Source organism: Meriones unguiculatus, chromosome 20 (genome assembly GCF_030254825.1).
Source record: "Meriones unguiculatus strain TT.TT164.6M chromosome 20, Bangor_MerUng_6.1, whole genome shotgun sequence".
Lineage (NCBI taxonomy): Eukaryota > Metazoa > Chordata > Mammalia > Rodentia > Muridae > Meriones > Meriones unguiculatus.
Genome location: NC_083367.1, coordinates 29,321,862 through 29,342,022, shown reverse-complemented (window position 1 = coordinate 29,342,022; position 20,161 = coordinate 29,321,862). Strand labels below are relative to the sequence as shown.

The window sequence follows — 20,161 nt, the reverse complement described above, 5'->3', positions numbered from 1 at the left end:
CTGACCTAATATGGCAGAAGGTATTTCAAAATTAAAACTCTTACATTGAAAATACTAAAATCGCTAGCTTCAACTGAACACTTAGCCAAATAACAGTTGCTTTAAAAGAAATAAGCCCATAAAAATAATATTAAATTTAAAACGTCTAATATAAAGTGTCATGCCCTACTCTGTTTTCGAAATATTATACAGTAAGGTTCATTTTACTTTTAAAACAGGTACATTTTTAGATAGTGCAAATAGTTCTGTTTAAAAAAATATATTGGAGTAAGTTTTCCAGTTTTCACTTTTAGCTCATTTAATTGTGGGTAAAACATGAAGACATCCTAGGTGACATCCAGTGCCACAAAGCATGAAAACAGGGAATGCAAACTTGGGTTGGGGTAATGGAGTCCACAAGATGGGATTGATTGAGAAGGCTTATAGTCAGCTTTGTCAGGACCTGACCCCAAATTCCAGTTTCATATTGTGACTCCTCAGTGGAGGCTTTGGAGAGAGTGCTCAGTGGTTAAGAGCAGACCATTCCCAACACCCACATGGTAGAGCGCAGGCATCTGTAACTCCAGTTCCAGGGAATCTGGTGGCCTCCTCTGACCTCTGCAGGTGCCATGAACACATACACACATGCAAGCAAACACTCACTCATATGAAAATATAAATGAATACATCTTTACAAAAATTGTCTATTAAAATACATTGTGATTTATTACATTATTTTTTAATTCTTTATTAATTATACTTTATCCACTTTGTATCCCCCCTGTGGTTCCCTCCCTCCCTCCACCCATCCCAATCCCTCCCTTCCTCCACCCTCTGCATGCATGCCCCTCCCCATGTCCACTGATAGGAGAGGACTTCTTTTCTTTCCTTCTGATCCTAGTCAATTAGGTCTCATCAGGAGTGGCTGCATTGTCTTCTTCTGTGGCCTGGTAATGCTGCTTCCCCCTCAGGGGGAGGTAATTAAAGAGCAGGCCAATCAGTTCATGTCAGAGACAGTCCCTGTTCCTATTACAATGGAACCCACTTGGATACTGAACTGCCATGGGCTACATCTGTGCAGGGGTCTTAGGTTATTTCCATGCATAATCCTTGGTTGGAGTATCAGTCTCAGGAAAGACCCCTGTGCTCAGATTTTTTGGTTCTGTTGCTCTCTTTATGGAGTTCCTGTCCCCTCCAGATCTTACTGTTTCCCACTTCTTTCATATATTTATTACATTATTAAACCTTGTGATCACTGATGTTTATGTTGTTCATGAAGATGAACTGGTACAAGATAGAACCGAGTTCAAGACGCAGTAGGATTTTAAAAGCCTGTATCTGTCTTGGTGATAAGCACATATAAAACTATCTGATAATTTTGAAAAGGGTTAAAATAATTGTATGGTGACAGTATAATAGTAAAATAATCTTTCTGAATTGAATGTGATATATGTAACACATAGTAGAGTTTCTGTGTGTGAGTGTGAGTGTGTGTGTGTGTGTGTTGAATATGCACATGTGTGTGGATGAACACACCTTGTACACCCATGTGGAGGACAGAGGAGGTTACCAAGTATCGTTCTGTAGAGCATTCCACTATATGCATGAATTTTTGTATGTGTGCACGTATGTATGTATATATTTTGAGTTGGCATCTGTTACTAAACATGGAGCTTGCTGTTCCAGCTAGGCTAGGATCCATCTGTCTCTACCCACTAACTTTGTACCTATAGATACTCACAGCTTTATGTGGAGACTAGAATCTGAGCTCAGGCTTTCTTGATTGCATAGCAAAGTGCTCTTATTGATTGCTCCAGTCTAGTCATAGCCTTCATACCCATAGTTTTACTGTCCCTTGTTTGCCACTCACAGTCAACTATGGCTCTAACATATTAGTGAACTATTCTAAAAATGAAGAAATGATGTGCCATTAGGAGACACTCCATCCACTCAGACCAAGCGTCACCCTTTGGTCTGACCTATCGGCCTTCTCTATGATATATATTCACCTGAATAGCCTGTGTAGGCTACTTGGACTCTCATTGTATCACACTGTATCTCAGTGCTTAGACCCCACAGTACCACAAGAACAGGGGTGAATAAGGGAGAATAAGAAGCTGGAGGAAGGCAGACTAAGACTCATCAACATAACTTTTACTGTAATAGGTTGTGATAGCTGTTTTTATTAATAATTACCTGTTACCGTTGATCTCCTACTAGGCCTAGTATATAACCTAAGCTTCACCTGGGAAAATATGTAGGGTTGAGTTGGGACAGGTAATAGAGGCAGTGGGAACCCGGTTTAGGAACCCTCCTTTTCCTCATCTTCAAAATGTTTGGTAAAAAGCTCACCGACACAACGTTCTTAACCACACGTATATGTGGTCATAGAAGGGTTCGTTGAACTTTGTTGATCACTACTGTTTTAAAAATGCTTCCTGAAAATTGAAAACAAGATGTAGATGGATTAGGGACGAAACCTAGATCTTTGTTCGTAGTAGGCTCGTGCCCCACCCAAGAGCTACCAGCTCTCTGTTGATGTTTTATTTTGCGTCGAGGTCTCACTAAGTTGCCCAGTCTCACTTTGAACTGGGGAGCATCCTTCCTCAGCCTGCTCAGGAGGCTTGCAGCAGGCTTGCACCGCCAGAACTGTACTGCGCTTTTGCTTCCTCATCCCTGGAGGGATCCTCACTGGGGCGCCAGCGGCACCTACAGAAACAGCCTAGGTAAACTAGCCAAGCCTAAGAGAAAGTTTAGAAAACTGCAGAAGGTGCCCTGAAGAGATCATGTGGTCTGAAAATTTATCACGAGTCGACGATAAGGCCAGGGAAACTGGGAATTTTGTTCTTCGTTTACAAGTCTATGGGAGACGTTATGGGGATGTGGGGTGTGGGGTGCACGGCTGAGCAGGAAGAGGCGTGTGAGGCCAGCCAAGTGGGTGAGGAAACAGGGGTAAGACACAGAGGACAAGAACCCCGGGATCTGCCTTAGGAGGCTGGAGCTGAGCTGCCTCCACCTCCTCAACTGTACGTGTTGAATGGTGTCCTACCTTAAATGGTTTCTTCTTTCTGAACTCTTAAAAGGACGCGGTGGGAACAGACAGCACCTCTTAAAATTTGCTTTTCCAACTGAGGTTAAGACACAGCCCAAGTCCTAACAGATCCCGTTGATCAGAGAGCTGTCACCGCAAAAGTGGATTCAGCAGACTAAGGCTAAGTAACAGGATGTAGCTGAATGCATAATAGTATGTCAAGTTTACCTTCTCTGACTAATTAATCCGAAGCACACTATAAGTCAAGTAGAAAAGAGACACAACTGATTCGTCTATAATCTGACAGAGTACGCAATTTGGATAGCTTTAAATTTCAAGTTGAAGAAATTAAATGTCTGCCTATTTGTCTATAAAAGATGTGTCTGGTCTCTTTTACTGTTCTTTTACGTAATTTCTTAATACTGCAGCAGAAGCAGTAAGCGTATCTAGTAAGAAGCAGGCAAACAAACAAAAAAAAAAAAAGGCGAAAGGTTTGACTATGTTTCTTAAGTCAGCTCTACTGGATAATGATATAGCTGAGAAGGACATTTGGCCTTGATGGCTTTCAGCTGTGTTCTTCACCACTGGGTCAGGCCGCCCTGTGTTTATGCAGCCCACAGGTCAAAGGCCTTTCAAGTATGTATCTACACAACAGATCAGAATTGCTGCATTAAAAAAAATGTGTGCTGTAGCAGCCCCCATCCCTTGCAACGGTACTCCACTGATACAGTAACTAAAACTAATGAGAGTTGTCACTTATATCCTTTGTACATTAAAACATGGCCAAATTTAGATTCACAAATCAGATTAACTCCCTTTTAATACATAAAGCATGGGCTTCAGGTTTAACATCATGTTACAACTAAAAGCCTAGTGAATAAAAAAAAATTGGAAAGACACTTCACTAGTTGGATGGATTCATAGAACCTGTGATGTTTATTTCTCAGTCTAGAATGGGGAGTATGTTTTTAGATTTTTGTTAAAAATTTTACCCTAGTTTTCCTGAAGCAGGGAATTACTTAAAGCTCCTTCGCTCCCCCTACTGGCAATTTTAAGAACTTCACAAATAAACCCCATAAACATTTTTAAGTGTCCAAAAATAAAAAGAAAAGAAAACATGGTATTTGCAATATAAGTATTTGTTACTCATGATTCCAAGAAAAATGCCTGTTTTCCATATTCCCATTGTGCTTAAAAGAGTGTTGAATGTGCCCCAAGGCTGATGCTTCCACATGGAACTTCACTGTCTAATACCCAATGTATAATATGGAATGTACAAAGAGAAAATAATTCAAGATGTTTTCTGCTCTCAGTTTTTAAAAGTTTATTCTTTTTTGGTCATAGTTAGTAACCCTGTGACCAGAACTAAATTTTGATTACATGTATTTAAGGCAATAGGCTACTCTATTTCTCTACAAATTCAGTTTTCAGGTGTGGCTGATACCAAAATAAACTCAGAAAGAAGCGGGGTGTGCACTCATGGGAGCACGCATGTGAGCATATACACGTAATTATATATATATATATATATATATATATATATATATAATGTATGTAACAATAAAGATGCTATTAACTTGAGAGAGTGGCAAAAGAACAGGGAAGGGATTTAAGGTGGGACATATGGGAGGGGCTGGAGGGAGCAAAGGGAGGAGGGAAGAGGTACAGTTCTATCGCAAATAAAATCACTGGAATGAAAGAAAATGCTTTTTGAAAGAAAGAAAGAAAGAAAGAAAGAAAGAAAGAAAGAAAGAAAGAAAGAAAAAAAAAAAAAGAAAGACTGAAATTGCTAACTACAGGTCCTTGGTTTCCATATTAGAAAAGAAAAAAAAACTACTGAGTCATAGATTCCAGTGTGCAGGAACTTGTACTTTAAAAAGTCATGTATGTTTTAGACTAGATCTATAGAAGATACTAGACAGTGCTTATGCAAAATACCATGTTTTTTTATCAGTAGAAAATAATTTCACAATCTCAACACTATTATATATTCACATTTGTGACATAATTTGTATTACATTCTTAAATTACATGTGACTTCATTGTCTGCACAGAGATTTCAATTTTTCTTTTTGATAGTTATTCTCTTAAGGGAGAGCATCAGGGAATGAATATGTCTAAAATACGTTTGTATTTGTGTATGAAACTGGCAAAAACTAACCATAAAAATATAAAAATGTAAGGCTGAATTATAAATATGAGCCACATTCTCTTTGGGAATTTTATAAATAACACGTTTCTGGAAACTGAAACATCACATACTAAAATACACGGATTTTTTGTTTTTGTTTTTGTTTTTCATTCAAAACTTATCACCCAAATCTCCAAACTCCATCGTGCTCTAAGATTTTGGTAGTGGCCCTTCCAAAACTTGCAGTCACTGACGCTTCAGGACAGATTCCGAATGTGGCAATTGAATCCAGCACTCCTCAGTAACGTCCTATATATAGACTCTGATCAAACTGAAGAAGCATACTTTCAGAGTCCCAGGTCAGCATGTCCTTGCATGCCATTCCCCGCTGACATGTCATCCCTCCCCTTCCCTCCTCCTTCATCAGCCGGACATACTCTGTCCTTTTAGGTTTAACTTAAACATCACTGAAGAAGTTCCTACCATCTCCATCCAGGCCTTCCTGTGTGCTTGCTCATAGTTGCCTCCATCTCAGCGAGGTGACCACAGTTAGCATGTTCTTCTCCATACCTCACACTTCAGCTCAGGTTAGAGCATACCTTTAGCATTAGGTGAAGACTAACAGCATGTTGATACCATGCAGTCACAGTATTAGCTTCTGCTCATCACATGGCTACTATATTGGGCACCATGCTGAGTTGTCTGCAAACATGTTATTTACCCTTTAAGAGTTTAGCAAAGAGAAAGGGCTGTTTATACTTGAAGTACCAGTTAATCCTGAGGCTTATCAGAAACTTACATAAGATTATGTAACTACTTGATTCAGACTTAGAATCTGAGCAGTGTTCTCCGGCCCTAACGATGGCCCTAAAACTTCACAGCAAGTGAAATTCTACACGGACCATCTTGGTCTATTTTCTGCTTTTCTAAATGACTCTCACAGATCAATAAAAGCTTACTTATCACATGGGCATGGAGGCCAGAAGTCTAAGAATGCTCCCCCTGGTGTTTCATGAGGATTCTCCAGCTGCATGATAAATGTTAGAAAGGCTGGTAGGTTTATGTGAGGCAGAGAGAGGAAATGGAGTCAAACTCATCCTGTTATCAGGAATCCATCTCTACAATAACCCATTGCCATGATAGAAACCTTAATCTATTTACAAGGGCAGAGTTCCCACAAAGCAGTCACCTCTTCAGGGTCCCTTTAAAACTCTGGTTACCATGGCAATTAAATTTTAGCATAAGTTCTAAAGAGGACTTCAAACCTGAGCAGGCTCACATTGCACTCAATTACAAATAGCAATTTCTCTTTGATGATTTCTACTCAAACCTCTTCTGTATATAGAACATTGAGGGAAAATGAAAGTTCTTTTAGTCATTAGAATACTTCACAAGCCTGTCAGGCACACCTACACGGAGTCATGAGTACCATACATGTGCATAGTCAGTGAAGAGCAACACACACACACACACACACACACACACACACACACCAGATTGTTTTAATTGAAATGCTTAGTTTGCAAAACTTCAAGAGTCACAAAATAACTATTAACCACATCAATGAAAACTCACCAAGTCACTACAATAGAAAGAGAAGTCCCTTTAATGAAAACCTTACAAAATTATCCCAAATTGCACGTGATTTTTAATGGACTGCAGCCTCCCTGGGTATGGCTATTTTATTTCTTGGACAAGAGTTAAAATATATTACTTATGCAGAAAAACGGTGAACATTTCCAACTACTAACACATGGCCTGTGAAGAATATAATAATCTCCTTTTTTTTTCCTCTTGTGCAATAACCCTCCATTGGGCGGCAACCATGTACAATGTGCTAGTTTCCTGTTGCTATAGCGGAGCCTCCTTTTTCACTCACCACAAGACTAAATAGCTACTTCTTGAATAATAAAGCCATAAAACTGAACTTCAAGACACTTCCAAAATGTTTCTGTCTTAAAAAAAAATTAATCATATCAGTTTGCTAATAAGCAGAGATACTTTGGATGTTGAATTTGTTGCCACAAGTGGACAAAAAAAATCATACAAATCAAGCCATAACTGAGGAAGGAACAATACATTTCTTACTTTTCTAAAAGTTATGGCTGGGATCACAGCTGTAATGTGTTGGAATATCATCAAGAGAACAATGTCAAACACTAAACTTCTGGGTAATTTCCATAAAAATAACATTTTGTTGGAGGTCAGTAATTCCTGTAGAACCTTGGAATGATTTTGTTGACTATTTTTTTAAGAGTTGAACTTGAATACCCTCAAGGCGGCCCTCAAACTAGAGATATTATGTCATCCAGTGCTTGCAAGCACCTCCTGAAAAGAAACCCCAGCGTGTGAAAACTAGCATTGTCTCAGCCTGTGAAGCTTCATGGAGCTTCAATTATGCAACATAGTCAGAAAAGGAAATTTGCTATTCAGTTTCTGTTTGTTTGTTTGTGTAGTTACCTCATTCAAGTCAGCTCTGCAAATATGTAGTGTGGTCATTAAAACCAACAAAAAGACCTGGGTTCTGTCTTTATAATTCACGATACTCCTCAACATGGAAAGAAAAATGAAATTGGCAAATCAGTGGGTTCAGCATAGAAGCCATCGCTGACTTAGAAGCCATCGCTGATATATGTCCAGCCCTACATGCCTCAAATAACTTCATATTTGTTTCGCCCTCCTCTGGACGCTCGTTTTTATTAACTGTCCTACTAGCATTCAAAACTTGGGCATCTATTTTGTTAAATTCAACAAGGCAAGTTTTCGTGAAGTGCTTGGAAGGCTTTGTAAATACAGTCTCATGACAAAGCTGCTCATGGCATAAAGTCATTAACGCAGGGAGACTGAGGTGGCCTAGTATACATATGAAGCATTAATAACACCACTCCCTGGGCTTCCTTAACCAGAGCATATGACAAGAAGGGCCAAACCACTGAATTCAATATTTGCAGTCTGTTTCAGGACATGAAAATATTCTGGTTCTCTCACACAAATAATTTTTCCAAAATACTTTCATCCATAGTGCCTCATTGTAGGCAGACAGATTTTAAAGTTTGCATAGCTCACAGTGTGGGGTAAACATACAAGATGTGTCTCACATTACAGACTAGTTGGTTCCAAGTTTTTATTTATAATGAATTGTTTTGGTTGTAAAATAACTTCCTATTGGTACCTATGTGTTAATGAATCTTACAAAAACTGTGTCTTTAAAAATCATAAATTGTATGTTAAAAAAAAGTGTTCACCTAAGGAAAGTTAATGTTCTATTCTTAAGGAAATAGAAAAAAAAATGTAACCATTTTGATGTCTTGGCCAAATACTCACCAAAAATCTTGATAGTTATCTAATAAAATTGAGTGAACTTCACCATCCATGCTGGCTCCCTGTGAGATCCAGTGTGCCTACCCATACCAATCCCTTTAGAGTCATGTTGATTCCACAGATTCACAGCATGAGTCTGAACTAAATCTATGTTACAATCCCAGTTCAAGGTCAAGGGCCTCCATGGAATACAGCATACATCTGAGAAATACCTGCTAGATTGCTTCAAAACAAAAAGTTTCTGTCCTTATAACTTATACCACAGCAGTACTGATAAATGACATTCAACACTCCCTGTACACAGAGAAATTGCAATGCAAATTAACTTCAGTTTGTGTTAAAATGAAGCATAATTATCTTGGTATGCATTATGAACTATTATTTCAGTATTTGTTATACAAATCAATTCTCTTCTCTTAGGTAACATGCAAATATCACCACAGCTTGCAAATATATAACTGTTATTTGTAAATTCAAATATAAAATGGTGCCTTAAATATGAATCAGATAAATTTACATATTAACAGAATTTTCTGATGGTAAAAAATTATGCAAAGTTTTTCATTCAGCATACATGTGACTATCATGTCAAAATAAATCTCTTAATTTTACTAGTCACAAAAAGTCTATTAGTTTAACAAAGGCTTAAAGAATATATAGTTGTTACCTATGAGTATAATATGTAATTTTAGGGGGGAAACCTTCTCTTTTTAACAAGTTAGCATAACCAAGGAGAATATAACTGAATACAATTTTTTTAAATTAATGTCCTTTTATTTCAGGGAAAAAAGGAAGGGAGAGAAAACGGAAAAAACTTAATAAAGAAGAAAGGAAGGAAACAAGCTCTGACAGCAAAGGTTTGGAGTCCAGCAGAGAGAGCCCAGAGCAGCGGGAGAACAAAGACAGACAGCAGCAGCAGAAGAGAAAAGCCCAGGATAAACAACAGAGATCGGTATCAGTCAGCACTGTACACTAGAGAGGCCTGTGAGCTTACTGTAGACTCGTGATGCTGCTATCTCAACCAGATGTCCAGGACAGGTGTTCTAGCCATTAGGACCATAAACGGACAACATCAGTTACCGCTCTGTCTAAACAACATTCCGAGTAGTTGCTATATTCTTCCTACAAGCATAGTTAACAGCAAAGAGCCAAACGTTCAAAGAAGGGATACTTTCAGATGGTTGCCTTATATGCTTCTGTGCATTTTGGAAAGACGAGAAAAATTGTACATAATTATCAATAAGCTGCAAGCTATCCTCAATGTATGATGACACCTGGAGAAGAAACATCTTTTCCCTATTTAAAAAAAAATGTTATTCAAGTAATCGTCTTTAAGAAGCAAATGATAATTCTACAACTTCAAAGGTGCAGTGTCCCTGAAAACACAGGTCAGGGGAGAGAAACATCACTCCAAGAACAGGGTGGATTTGTCCGTGAGATCTAATGAATGCTCAGAATTAGGGCCTGGCATTTGGAATCCTAGAGTTTATCATCACAGAAGCAAGTGTTTTAAGATTACTTCTATTGCCCTCATCGTGTACTTCTGCAAGAAACTGAGAGCGTAACAGAGTTAAGTATGCCGTGTGGAACTGGAGTAAAGCGAACTGTGGACAAAATCATAGAGCTGGAGAGATCATCTTGGTGTTCCAGAACTGTGCAGGGTGTGGCCACCGGGAACAGGTCTCCGGTCTGTGTGAGCGCTGTGTGGTTGATCATCTGCTACACCTCAGTTTATATAAGTCTGTAAACACGTACCTGTAACTCCCTTCCAAGAGCAAAACCATACTTATTAGAAAAAAAATTCTGACTTTATAGAAATCAAAAACTAGAGTGAGGCGAATGTGACATGTTTGCAAAGTTGTGTTTCCTTTCTTAAGGAGGGAAAAACAATTCTATTACCTGCTTAAGGGTCCACCTGGAACTAAAGGGGTACTACTTGCTGACAAGGTGTATCTAGTAGGGGAGAAAGCCACCACAATAAATATATTTGTTCATAGTTTTTAAAGCTTGGCGCACTTTATTTTATTGGGTAAGATTTAGAGACTCAAGAAGTAGGAGGAAGAAATCTGCTCTAGAGGAGAACCGGTGTCTGACAAATTTAGAAGATTCTCGGAGCTTCCTCCACGAATCCATCATTGCCTGAGCCAACAGAAGCTTATGTATGGGATGCTAGGAGATATTTATTATTATCTTCTTTTCTTACTTTAATAAAAAATTTATTACAGGCACCTGAGCCTACCTAAATGATGTCACTGCCCCCTCTCTGTTCTTTTTTTTTTTTAAGGTAAACACTTTGGGTGTCAGTTCCTCCTGCATCTTCAACACTTAGCCTTTACTCTCGTATTTCCTCAGTTTGTGGATCTCTTTTGGGAATTGGAGTCACCCTGGCAGAAATCCCCAACCGTGTTTTCCAGAGGACCCAGCCAGTCCTGCACAGGAGGAGGGAACCTCTGAGTGTTCAGCACAGATTCTCATGACCCACTTTAGTCTTCCACAACAGGACAACATGAAGCTGCTCTGGGGACCATTCTTCCAGCCAGCCCTCCCAGGGTCACTGCCTTCTGAAAAACCTGCACTGAATCTGCCTCCTACCTGTCTGTCTCTGGACGCCCTTTCTTCACCAACTCTACTGCGCATGTGGACCTCTGGGATTAATGGTTTCCCACTTCTCTTTTAAGATATAAAAGTTTTAAATACTGCATTCCTGTTTCTTACTCTGGTGTCTCTTTTCTCATCTGCAAGCCCTAAGTTTTCCAATCAGCTGCATCTATACTCTCTATTTAGGATAGTTCTCACACAAGCTTCATAAAAACTTACATTACCAGAGGGAGTCAAACCTCGCTTTACAGAATTATGTTAAGAACTTTAACATTATTATGTTAAGTACGTTAAACTCCATTTAAGAACTTTGGGTTGTATCAAACAGCATCTCAGTTTTGGCGTTATCCTGTTGAGTGTGGATCACCACGATATTTTATATGTACTTATCTTTATTAATATCTTCATCCTTTGACCAACATTTCCTGGTAAGGTCTAGGAAAAGAATACATACGGTCTAACAAGATGGAGCTAACAGAAGCAAATTGTTGTCATGTCTTCCCATTTGGCCCTCTAGACCACAAAATGTTAATATCTTTGATGTAAAACTTAAATATTAATTACAATAGGGAACAATTACAACTAACATTATTCATACTTTGGATAGAATATACATGAAGATATATGATAATAGTTTCTATTAAGATTTCACTCCACCATGGAGGATCCTTAAGCATAAGAAATCCCGTAATACTCAAATAAGCAGCCATCCTTGATTAAAGTCTCACCACTGACTTACAGAAAAGTTCCTGGACTCAATTTAAAAGGCATTGGTGATAGTAACAAATGTCCAGAAAATTCTTGATATAGAAATAGAATTCAGAGAGTAGGTAACATCACATATCTGACAGTACCTAGTTCATATCCCCTGTTCTAGTCTCCAAATTCTACCTCTAAAACTCCAAAGTATGGATTTATAGCTTTCTATCACCTTGGCACTTGTACCCACAGATCAACAGTGATTGGTATGGTATTTAACCCCTTGGAGTTAAGTCATTGCAACAAGAAATGGGGGTCGGGAAAGGAAATGATTCACAGACCAGAGAACATTTGGCATTTCTTCCACATCATAGTGATGTTCCTAGTGAATCTTCACTGGTAATGTGTTTCAATAGTAAAATGGCTGACTGAATTCTTTCTCTGTAGCATTGCAACTGTCTCCAGGATAATTAGAGGGAAAGGGCTTCTTTCTCAAGCAAATGTATTATGAGCTATGACTCCTTACATGCTGAGGGAGTATATGCGGGATTCATTTTCTACAGAAAGGTTAACTAAAGCCCTTGGTCAGATCAATTAAGAATATTTTAATTCTTCTCTAGCATATATTAGCTGTGTATTAAAATGAGTTTCGTTCTATGCTCATACAATTTTCCCATGTGTGCCTAATGTATTTTGATCATCTTCACATTTCATTACTTGTTCTTGTCCACCTCCTACTTGTGCTGATCTGTTCCTCCTGTGAGCTGGGTTCCCTTTTCTTCTTATGTCTTTCTGTTTTGTTCTGCTTTGCTTTGCTTTGCTGTGCTTCCCCCTGAATTTAGTTAGTGTTGCTTATAGCACCATGGGTGAGGAGGGTTGGCTTACAGGCACAGGAGCACCTTGCCAGTAGCTACACCATTACAGAAAACTGTTTCTGCTTCCACTGACAGGTTATAAATCCTCACATAAACGTGGGGACCCCATGATCTCTCCTTCCCCAGGGACGTGTTGTTGACTACCCCAGTCTCATGCAGGTCTCCTGCAGCTAAGCACAACTGTTGTGAGTGCTACAGTGCCTGCAAGTTGCTTCTCCACAACCCTGCCCCTTCCTTTAGCTCCTGTGTCCTGTCCACCCTTCTGCTGTGATATGCCATGAACTTCGAAGGAAGACCTAATAAATGTCCCATTTATCACTGAGCCTTCAACGGTCACTCTGAAAAAAAAAAATCCCATTTTAAGCAATTATACCTATTCTCACTAATTTAACAGATTATTGTTTTGTTCCAATGTTTTGTTATTATTGTTTTGTTTTGTTTTTAGGAAAAGTGAAAGAAACAGGTGGTTCTCCTTTATAGTAACCAATAATGTTCTCAGGAAGATGCACTATGAGATTATGCCAAAATCTCTCTAAAGAAGTTAGTGATATCCATGTTTCTCAAACGACAGACTTGAGGCACACAGAAGTATCCGAAAATCATACACGTATTCAGTAAGCCTGGAAGGCTTACCTTGCTCCTGTCAACTCCAACCTCTTTTCACCATATCTTCTAAAGTCATGGTCCTGAGATTGGCTACTATATGTCATGATCTAAGAATCTACCTCATGCAGAAGACTGAGAAGTTCTATTACAGGGATGACCCAGGATAAGACTTACCCCTAAATTGGAATCCAGCTATGGCTCCCACCATGATGGTGCAGTAAGTGAATGCCTTGAGAGGACTTGCCTTGAGTCCTCTTGAGCGGCAAGAGGACTAAAAAGGAGAATTGCACATTATGTGCCATTGAATAAAAACAAAGATCAGTCCAGAAGAGAAGAGCAGGTCTGAATCCCGGGAAACATCAAGCTTTCGTACTCCTTTAAGACTCTGGAGTAGGTCTCAATTCAGTTGTCCTCTGTTTACACAGTGATGACCAGCACTGTCATCTTTTCCTTAGTCCTCATGCAGATACCCAAAAATGCAGAAAAAGCATCTTCAGTGTTGGAACAGGCAAAGCAACCTCAAAGTGATGTCTTCAGCCACGCTCAACACTGAGTACACACATCCTAATGCTCACACATCTTTCAGTGTTCATCTATTTCATGTAACAAAGAGATGAGGGTGGAGAGGAAAGTGACAGTGGGAGAAAGGACAGACAGAAGGAACTGAAGAGGAATTCCAAGATAGGAATGACTTTTCTTCCTAGCCATTAAGATACAGAGATAGGAAACAACAACAACAACAACAAAAATCTCATTTTCTAGGAAATTAGTACCATAAGCATTTTAGCCGACAAAATTACATAACCATTAAATAATGTGGTGTATGCATGTCAGTATCTGTAGTTGTAGGCAATGAAAATTGTTCAAAAATGGAGAAGGTAAGATTGGCTTGGCAGATAACATTGCTTGAACACTGGGCCTGACAACCTAAGTTTGACCCCCTGAACCCCCAGAGCAGAAGGAGACAGAAGACTCTTGAAAGTTGTTCTTTACCTTCCACATGTGCTGTATGGCATCTGGACCCTGAACACACACACACACACACACACACACACACACACACAATCAATCAATCAATCAATCAGTGGAGATTAAAAGAGAATAATTTTTATTTGTAAAGATGGAGAATTGGCAAATATCAGGAAATTTGGTAACTTTCAGTATTGAACAGACTGCTTTTTCTTCTCCATCCCTCACACTGATGCTTCACTGCAGATTTCATTCTTGGAGGAAACTATTCAGCTCCTTCCCCAACAGGGTGGCAACAGAAGCACTAACTTAGGTGATGACTCCTTTGAGAAGCAACTGATCCCTCTGGTTGCTTTTCTATAGCTGCTGCATTGGAGCTGCATTAAGAGTGTCATGAAAAGAACAACTGCAAATATTGTAACGCCCAAAAACAGTGAAATAAACTCTAACTAATTCTTGAAGCTTGAACCAGAGTCACTTGTGAGTCAGTGAGTACTACCAGATGTGGTCGTTCAGACCTGCTCGGTCCCAAGCTACTACCCATCTGACCTCGGTACCTTAATGTGACTAAAGAAGAGAAAAAAGGACTGCAAATGCCCCCCACCAAATATATTTAAGTCTTACCCAAATCATCAGTGAGTGTAACTTATGATCCTGAAGGACACAGAGAAGTAGACTCACTTTAAAGAAGTGAGTCAGCTTCCAGCCAGGAACTCCTCCTGCTCTTGATTGCTAGTTTTCTTTTAATGCTGGAGTTTTCACGTTGAGGAAAGGGGAGTGTGAGTTAGTGTGCATAGACAACATTTGTGCTTGTTGACTAGGGAACGTTGAAAGATCAGCTTGTTATGTACACACGAAGGGGTTAAGAAAACATGCTTGAGTTGTGTACACAGAACATCTAATAGAATCCAAAAGGGTGTTATTTATAGAAAGAAAGAAATCATTTTAGAACATGCTTGTCTAGGTTCTCTGGATGGTCCAAATTTATGTCATCACGTTAGAAGAGATCATTTGCTCACAAGCACTCTTGAAGGCCTGAACAATTTGCTTCCATGCCTACACCCTTCCCCAAGAAATCAGTCAATTAGATAACAGATAAATACTAAATGAACAAAGTAAGATTAGGAATCATTAAGTTATAAAGTAAAACTGTTTTAACAAGGATCATTTATTCGATGTTTAGGGTGGTCCCTGTGAGACATGAGTATAAAACAAATCAATAGATGCATTTTCCATCCATGAGAAAGGCATCATGTAAGAAAGTAATCCAAGCTCATGTCAGGATAGATTCTGTCATTCTTAATGTATAGCAAAGTCCTGACAGTGTTGGGATATCCCAGTAAAGCTACCTGGCTAGACATGAGTATTCTGAATGTACTATCATCACTCAGTGAGGTGAAAGGTTTGTGTTATTTTCTAATAACTCATAGATCACACGTAGCATTCACAATAGATATTAACACATTTTATGTAGTACAAATAAAATGAAGATATAACAGTTTTTTAAAGCTGGTTGTAGCTTTTTGTTTTTCTTTTTTTTACACATAAGGTGTTGGTATGTAACCCCACCCAAAAAAGAAAAGAAAAATATACACAGCTGATTAAGTACAGATTCACTTAAAACAAGAGTTATTTAATGATCAGTTTGAGAGAAAAGTGTCTCTGTAACAACCAGAAATGAGTTCCTGGACTGGACAAAAAACAAAAATCAAAACAAAACAAAGAAACACGGGCTTACCATGCAGTAATGCTTCACAGGACCAAAAACTAAAATAAACTCCATCCTAAGGAGCATTCTTAAGGACCATTGTCAGTTATAATGGCTAGCTACAGGCGACTTGTTTGTCAAGGGTAATTTTTCTGGGCATGCGATCATTTCAGTTCCTCCAAGAAAAAGTGCCGGGTACTTTTGCTTTTCCTTCTATCTGTTGGAAACACAAGAAAGAAACATTATGTTGAAAATGAGTGGAAAATACTTCAGAAAACATGCCTCCCCAAATTGCCCCTGGAAGGGAAGAACAGAGTGCTGAAGAGGACTGTGGGAAGTGGGGTTCCCCAGAGGCAGGTGCCTGCAAAGGGCTTCTTTGCCTCTATAGATGTCAGTGGATGCCTAGAGGAAAGCTCCTCAGCCCTTCCCAGTCTTCCTTAAATCTCAACAAGCTGGATTTCATAGGAAATCTAACCACACTTTGAGGAACACAACAAAGTGAAGTAAGGAAAGACATCTTACTGAGGTCAGGGATAGCATTGTTTTATAATAGAAAGCTGACATAAATGCAATTTATGTCAATTTACCAATGATCAAGTTTGGTAATTTACCAGTTCTCAAAGTGGCCCTGAGGTAGTCAAAGGAAATAAACGAAAACTTGGCTGACCTTCCTCTTCCTGCCTTGACAGCTTAATACTGTTTCAGTCTGCAATGCTTACAAAGAGTGAGAGGATCTTTCTTCCACAAGTGTCTCTGGCCAACTTGATTGACAAGTAGAAACATGGGCTGCTTCCATGGTCCCTGGCCCAAGTTTTCTTTGAGAAATGACACTGTTCCTGTCAATACACAGTCAACTGTTCTCTATCCAGGTGCCTTGAGAAATTCCATCTACTCTCATTTCATCTCCAGTAGCAGCCAGACTTATAAGCAAGTGTGTCTAGTCTATCATCCAGCCAGCCATGAGTTTCTCCCATTTCCTGTTGTGTGGTAATGACTATTAGCTCATTTCTCACAAGGTGAATTGTACAAAATTTCCAGTGTTAAAAACACAAACAGAAAAGAACAAAACGATGTCCTCCTAACGTAAGGAAGTGAGGGGTAACAGAAACACACTGGAGGAAGCCAGGCATGCCCCATTTTTCTGGTGCTTTCGTAGCTCAGCCCACACCCAAAGTAAACTGTCTTTGCTTCAAGAAGCTGCCTCTCTAAAAATAAACTCCCCAATATATCTCTAAGACGCGAACATCTTGGACTGTCATAATAAACATTGCAAAATAAATACGAAATAACATCTGGAAGAAAAGCCTTGCACGCAGTGGGATGAGAGGGAGCAGATTTGTCTTAGTACTGCTAATAGAGAATGGATTTCTCTTTTAATTTAAGCAATCATTTCTACTATCAACCAAAGAAAAACAAAGAGCGAGTTGGTTTTCCTTTAAAAATCTCAAACATAACACTGTTGTCTTCAAAGTAGCTTCTCACAAGTTGGGTTGGTCTCAGTAATACATCCTAATTCTCTTATTTTCTATTATTTGAAATGAGTACAATAAGCATCCCCTTGCCAAACCAGTTCAGTTAGATACGAAAATTGTCATGTTTAGTTTAAATTATTGCTGTACTTGGTATAAAGAAAAAAACTATGTCTTCTCTTTTTGGCTAAAAAAATTCACATAGTCTCAATTATAATGTACTGGCAAGATACAGCATGTCCACCATAAGAGAACAACATTGTAGTTATGACATTCTATTTTAGTTAGAAGGTTGGTGCTTTATACTGGACATGATTGAAGGGAGGGAGCAGGATGGGAGCCTACCATAGATGCTCTCTGAAAGACTCCACCCAGCAGAGGTTTGAAGCAGATGTTAAGACTCACAGCCAAACTTTGGGCAGAGTGCAGGGAGGCATAGGGAAGAGTGGGGGGATAGAAGGACATGGAGAGGACAGGAGCACCACAAGGAGAACAACAGAGCCAACAAATCTGGGCCCAGGGGCCCTGCAGAGACTGATGCACCAACCAAGGTCCATGCATGGAGAGTACCTAGAACCCCTGCTCAGATGTAGCCTGTAGACAGCTCATTCTCCATGTTGGTTCCCTAGTAAGAGGAACAGGTGATGCCTCTAACATTGACTCTGTTGCCTGTTCTTCAATCACTTTCCTCTTACAAGGTACCCTTGCCAGGCCACAGAGGAAAAGATGCAGGTAGTCCAAAAAAGACTTGATAGCTGAGGTCAGCTGAGCAGAGAGGAGACTTCCTCTTTTCTTAGGACTAGGAAACAGGGGTTGGGGGATGAGAGAGGGAGGGTGGGACCAGGAAGACAGTAGGGAGAGGGATATGGTCAGAATATAAAATGAATAAAATATTTTTTTAAAAGAAGCAAGCTTCATGAACTTCTTGTATGAATTCCTGTATGTAGTCCCCCATGCAATTTATGGTTATAAAGAGACTTACATGATGACCAAGCCTTCTTTCTATGCAAAATAATTGTATTGAAGAACCCAACCACTCCAGGTAAGTTTTACAAATATGCATATCCTTGTCCCCCAAATCCTCTCTATGCTTTATGTAAGATATTTGTAAAGAGTGCATTAAGCATTATATCTCTGATACCAAAAATTTAAAAACAAAAACCCCAGAAAGTATGATAAATTTATATAACGCAAGTCAATTATAATGCCTCCATAAAATCATTAAGTTGTATTTATAAAAACCAATAAAAATTAAAATGAGGCTCTGGAATGATGGCTCAATGGTCTTGCTTTTGCAGAGGACCTGTGTTCAATTCCAAGCAGCACATGAAAACTCACCACTGCCCATCAAGTGCAGCTGCTAGGGACCAGACGCCCTGTTCTCACCTCCATAGGTACCAGGCATGTACATAGTGCATAGACATGCATGCATGCAAAGCACTCATGCATATAAAGTAATACACACAACATGTTACTTATATATATAACTTATTTATGTGTATTATATGTTAATATTACTAAAACATAATATATGTATTGGTTATGATAATATTAAAGTGTAATTATTGTATTGTATTAATGCATTATATAATAATATATTGTTATATATAACAATAACTATTACTAATGTATAATTAATATATATGTATATTATACACATTACTTGTTACACATATCATAACAGAAATTGGGAATTACCCCATTTTATCTACCTTCATTTATTTCTTTTTATTCAGTAACAAATCTCAATGTTTAAAAAAATAGATAAACTTGTACTGAAGAATTCATTAAATACATAGCAATATTTCATTTTGAGGAAGTATTTTTAAAGCACACATGTCTCTCCTTCCACAGAGTAGCATTTGGCAGAGAAAGATCATTTAGCTGAGCCTGAGATGCTTCTTCTCTCACAGTCTGTTCCTAGTGACACACAGTTATATATTCCTCAGATGTTCCAAACCAAACCAGCACAAGCAGTTAGCATGTTTTTAAAAGATATCAACCATTTTATTGAACATTCCCTGCCTTTGATTGAACTGGCCTAATTGCTATTTGTAGGTGGGCAGCAGACAGGCTGCCCAAACTCCAGACACTCCCTCAACAGACTTACCCAAGCAATGAGTTATAATAAATTGAAAAGGATCATCCTGGTTTCTCATGATTAATGGTTTAAACAAGAGCAATACCTTGACATACCTCGAGTTTCGGGAAGAATGTTTTCATTTTGTGTGTGCTTCTCAGTGTAACACAGCAAAACGTAACTAGCCAAAAATAAAGACTCCGTAACTTGACAGAAAGGAGAGGAGAGGACAGAGCAGCAGAGAGGAAGAAAACAAGCAGCAGGCAGGGCACCAGCTCTTCTTTGTATGTGCCTCTTCACACACTCCTCTATCACCCCCTGTGGAGAATTTGCTCATCAGTCCCAGTTGGCCAGCCCCCTCTGACAGCCTCCAGGGACAGCCAGATGCCCTCCTAGAGAAGCTGCCAAGATGAACCCTCAGATGGAAGAGTTGGAGAACACTCCGACATCAGCTGGGGTGTTGGGCTGATGGGTGCGTTAGTGGGAAAAGCACAGGCTTTGGGAACAGGGAGGCGTGCAATTTAAATCTCCCCACTGTTGGCCCTGGGAAAAAATGACTTAAGCTCTAATTCTCAGTACCTTTACATACAAAATGAATATATTATTACTGTACAGAATTGCTACAAGAGGTAATGAAGCAAAATATGTGGCATGTGAGGCACAAGATGGGTCCTCAGTGAATTGATGCTTGTTAG

At 39.1% G+C, this 20,161-nt stretch overlaps 1 protein-coding gene and 1 long non-coding RNA gene across 2 annotated transcripts in view; one reads left to right on the top strand and one right to left on the bottom strand.

Moving 5' to 3' along the window:
• Positions 1–10,467, top strand: part of Rspo3 (R-spondin 3) — an 84,980-nt gene extending 74,513 nt beyond the window's left edge. The window contains exon 5 of the mRNA XM_021651461.2: positions 9,245–10,467. Coding sequence (XP_021507136.1) covers positions 9,245–9,438 — 194 coding nt within the window. The 3' untranslated portion in view covers positions 9,439–10,467. The remainder of the gene's footprint in view (positions 1–9,244) is intronic.
• Positions 10,468–13,299: 2,832 nt separating this feature from the next.
• Positions 13,300–19,790, bottom strand: LOC132649510 (uncharacterized). Its single transcript, XR_009587975.1, has 3 exons — positions 19,583–19,790; positions 17,957–18,185; positions 13,300–16,134 (listed from the first exon to the last, which is right to left on the bottom strand). It is a non-coding gene; the product is annotated as an uncharacterized LOC132649510 (long non-coding RNA).
• Positions 19,791–20,161: the final 371 nt, after the last annotated feature.